Genomic DNA, 4,825 nt, shown 5'->3' on the forward strand with positions numbered 1-4,825 from the left:
ATGTTTCATGCCATTCATGAGGGATGCATCAAGGACCTTCTACAATGGGTCACTTCCTATTGACATGGCTGATTATCAAGGAGGTTTATTTTGACTATCCTTTAGGTACCTCGGACCTTACATAACTCAATGGAAAAATTCCTTGCTCTTGGTGATCGGTCCTTATCACTGGCCTTCAACTGAAATATTTTGTGTGTTGTTTGACTTCAACTCAGTTATTCAAACCACATAGATTTGAATATGGTACGTTGAGAGACATTATCATTATCGGTAGTTTCTCTCACATCTGCTAACAATTTACATCATTGGTCGATAATTACGTGGTGTCTTCCATGTTTAAATATAGCTTCTTTATTCACATGGTTAGACTCGTACGATCAAGTGATGGCGTAGAATACCACAGATGTAGCTCCATCCATCCAAGCTGCGATTTCAGGATTGATATAATATTACAAAGTATGATAGTTATGAGCATGATGACTCTTTTTTTTTTCCACAGAAAAAAATGCCGAACTTTCTATTAGAAATAGATTGTTACAAAGTAAATGCAAAGCATTACAAAACGACTTGATTTTCGCCTTGATGGGTGAAAAGAAGTCACGTCTGAAAGGTAATATAGCTCAAAAGAGCGTAAGTGCACCAGTTGCTACTGCCAATAAGATGGCATCAAACGACTCCAATTGAGAGGCCATCCCCACGGGAAATGATTCACGCAGAGAGAAATAGTTTACAAGTTGAGGCCAAGAGACCAGAAGGAAAAGCAGCGAACAGCGTTCCCGATCTAGATCATTTAACATTGAGGGCACTCCGCGGCTCGGGCTTCCTATAGAGAAGGAAACGGCCCATGAGCCCTGGAGAAAGCTACAAGAAAGAAGTATAAACAGAAGGAAAAAAAGAAAGACTATGTACATGATCAAAAACAGACTCTGGTAAAAAAAACTTAAGCAAAAGTGGGTTGTTCGAGCAGCCGAACCAGCCCATTTTCTTCCTCCAAAATAGTCCAAGACCTCGAGTCTTGTTCAACATCCTCTTTTGAAAGACGGTCAGCTTCATAATTTCTTTCCCTATAGATATGGCTGAGAGTGATCTTCGAGAAACGACATTTTAGGCGTAGGACTTCTCTAAGCAAAGGGAGCAAGTTGAAGTTCCTGCATTGATGAGTCCCGTTAAACCATTTCACAGCGTTCATTGAATCCCCAAAGATCTGGACATCTCTCACATTCCTAAGGATAAGCCAACAGAGTAGGGAGTGAAGGGCTTTCAATTCGGCAAAGTTATTGGAGCCCTGTCCCAGACCGACAAAAGCTTTAACAACCTTAACCTCTGATAAATGAATAATCAACCCAGCCCCACAGCGACCATTAATATCTGAGGCACCGTCAAAATAAGCCCACGACATTGAATATCTAATAAATTCTTGGCGAACAGCTCTAGTAGAAGGAGGATCCAAAGGAACAAGGATACTTTCATAAATTGCAGCTCCTTCTGCGGCAAGATGACCTATCGGGAAAACAGAGTCCTTGAAAATAACTTGGTTCCTTGCAAGCCAGGTCCCCCAGGTAACGAGCAGAGGAATGGATCTCTCTCTGTTATTTGTGGCTTCATTCCACCACTTGTGCCAAGCTTCCAAGAGCCCCTACCCTTCCCATCTGAAAGGAATTTTTAGAAGCCTTAACGTTTCGACCCAAAGGCTGGTGTTAAAAGGACAGAGAAGGAACAGGTGCTGAGCAGATTCGACACTATCTTTACAAAGCAGGCACCATCCAGGACCAATCCTACCTCTTTTTTGAAGAAAATCCCACGTAGGGACTTTCTGGAGCAGAACACACCAGAAGAAAAATCTCGATTTGGCTGGCCCTTTTAGTTTCCAGAGCAGTTTAAACCACCAATCTGGATTCTCCCATCCTTTTTGAGACATTATCCATTTGTAGCCCATCTTTGGGGAATATAGCCCATTCTGGGCAAAGACCCATCTGAGTTCATCTGGGGAGTCAGAGAGCCTGACTGAGGAATTGATGAGGTCCCTTCTGAACTGATCCCATTCCTCCAGCCATTCTTCCTCCAAATGTAAATCTCTTCCTTGAATCCATCCTTGACTCCAAATGGATGAAGCCCGAGGATCAGCAACCTGATTTAAAGTGTATAGCCCCCTGTCTTTTAAGGCCGAAACCAAACCCTGAGAGAGGGAGAAAATCTCAGTACAACCTATCCATGGATCTCTACCCAGCCTGACCTGAGTTCCATCCCCCACACTCCAAGCGAATCCCTTCTCTATAATTTTGACAGAGGCGACCACAGCTTTCCAGACCACTGAGGAGTTTTTGCAAGTCTTTTGCGGCAATCTGATCCAATCAATTGTTGTTAGCATATCAATATATTTTCTTTTAGTAACAGAAGTCCACAGGTTCTCCGAAGAAAAGAGCCTCCGCTTAGATTTGCTGCTAGAGATTTGGAGAAACAATCAAGATTTTTTTTACCCCAACCTCCCCACTCTTTGGGGCGAGCCACTTTATCCCAAGCAATCCATGGGGTAACTTTCTCTGTCTTGGACCCCGCCCACAGGAATCTGTTGCATAGTTTGTCAATTGAGGATAAGATTCCTTTGGGAACCCAAGTCAGACTAGCCTAATAGACTGGGATTGCCATCAGAACAGATTTGATTAACACTAGCCTTCCTGCCCTGGACAACTACTTGAAACTCCAGTGTTTCAGTTTGGATTCAACTTTTACAAGTATCCAATTCCAATATTTGATCCTTTAATTGTCAGGCTTCAAAAAGAACCCCAAATATTTAAGGGCATCCTCCAGTGATTTGACTTCGAAATTTAGAACCAGCTCCACTCTGCGTACAAGCTCTTTGGGCATACCGACACAGGTGAGAGTGGATTTTCTCTCGTTAATGCATAGACCTATAGCCTTCAGGAAAAGGTGCAAAATATTCTGGAGCGTCCTGCAGTCCTCTAGGCTTCCGTTGCTGAACATGAGTATATCATCCACGAAGAGGAGGTGGGTGACCCAATAGTTTACTGCCACTTCAATGCCTTTGAGAGTCCCTTGTCTTTAAGCATACTGAATCATAAGGCTGATGCCATCTGCTGCTAGAAAAAACAAAAGTGGAGAGAGCGGACAGCCTTGACATAGGCCACGCTCAAGACTAAAAAAACTAGAGGCCACTCCGTTGATCAGCACAGCTATGGAAGAAGAGGAAACACAACTCATCACCCATCTCACAAAATCATACCTAAAACCCAGATGTGTTAGCAGAAGCCTGAGATACAGCCAGCTGATCCTGTCATAAGCCTTTGACAGATCAATTTTCACAACGACTCCTTTTTTTTCCCAATTTTTAGACTATTAAGAGTTTCTTGTGCAACTCTGGCTGCTTCATGAATTTTTCTTCCATCTAGAAAGCCAAACTGCTCTGGTGAAATATTTCTAGAGAAGATTGGTTTAAGCCTATAGGCGATAACTTTTGCAATAATTTTATAAACACAGGTGCACAATGAAATAGGCCTGAATTCGTCATAAGAAACCGGAAGATCCGATTTGGGAATGAGGGCTAGAAATGTGGCATTGAAAGGTTTTGGGATTGTGCTTGTATGCCTGGAATCTTCAACAACTCCCACTAGCTCGTCTCGAATGAATTCAAAAAAGTGTTGGAAAAATTCGACAGTCCAGCCATCCAGGCCTAGACTTTTGTCCTTTTGCATTGACTTGAGAATGTCTTCAACCTGCTCCTTTGTGATAGGCGCCATGATAGAATCGTTTCCTTCCTCCTCTATGAACCTTGGGAAAAGCTGGGCTACTCTTATAACCCCTGCAATAGAAATTTCCTCTGACGCTTTGTAAAGATTCTTGAAGAAATCTACCCCTAAGGAGGCCAGATCTTCAAAAGAGCGTGCCTGCTCACCATTAACCTTCTTCATTTCCCAGATAATATTTGAATTTTTCCTTCCTCTTGTGAAATTCTGAAAAAACTTGGTGTTGTCGTCCCCCGCCTGTAACCAAGTCACTCTACTTTTTAAACGCCAGCTTTCCTCTCTTTGATGAAGGATTCTCCTCCTTTCTCTCTCCAACTCTTGAAGTCTATCCCAAGATTCTGCTGTACCATAGCCATTTCCACCTGGGACTTCCAGAAGAGCAATCTCAGATTTGACATTTTCCAGCATTTCTTCATCCTTCAATTTCTTTTGGAGGGCCCATTGTTTGGAAGCAACCTTCATCCTTTTTAAATTATCCATAAGATTTTGACTGCGGCTCTCATCTTCACTGAATGCATCTTTCCTCCAAGTGTTGTGGAATAAGCTGATATAAGTTGCATCCAAAAGCCAAGAGGCGTTAAATTTGAAGGGGGTGCCTGGCTTGGTGAAAGCCCCTTTCACTTCCAGAAATACCGAGAAATGATCCGATAGACTGCCTTCCCCAACCCAATGTCTAAAAGCCTGTAAATTTTCTGCCATCGATTCACCAATCAGAAATCGATCCAGTTTCTTCCCAACCCATTCCTCTGCAACTCTACAATTCCTCCATGTCAGGCGCAACTTGAGCAGAGGGACATCCACCATGTGAGAAGAGGCCAGTTTATTTTGAAGAAAAACAGAAAGGGGATCAGCCCTGGCTCTGACCCCCCACGATTCTGACATCCCCAAAGAAAAATTAAAATCTCCCCCAACTATAAGATTTAGGTGCGACAGAAAGGACTTTGCAAAGAAAGAGTTCCAGAAACTCTCCTGATCCAAGACTGGACCATAAACATTAAGAATATGAAAAGGGATGCAGAGTTCGTTGGAATAAAGTTCCACTACCAAAACATTTTTCGATCCCC

At 42.8% G+C, this 4,825-nt stretch overlaps 1 protein-coding gene across 1 annotated transcript; it reads right to left on the minus strand.

The window, feature by feature from the left end:
- Window positions 1–940: 940 nt before the first annotated feature.
- On the minus strand, window positions 941–1,399 carry LOC149235195 (uncharacterized). Its single transcript, XM_089368479.1, has one exon. The coding sequence runs from the start codon at window positions 1,397–1,399 to the stop codon at window positions 941–943; it is 459 nt and encodes a 152-aa protein (XP_089224605.1).
- Window positions 1,400–4,825: the final 3,426 nt, after the last annotated feature.

Source organism: Pinus tabuliformis, chromosome 8 (genome assembly GCF_031772625.1).
Source record: "Pinus tabuliformis cultivar Carrire ecotype Pingquan chromosome 8, CPIR1, whole genome shotgun sequence".
In the NCBI taxonomy this organism is placed as follows: domain Eukaryota; kingdom Viridiplantae; phylum Streptophyta; class Pinopsida; order Pinales; family Pinaceae; genus Pinus; species Pinus tabuliformis.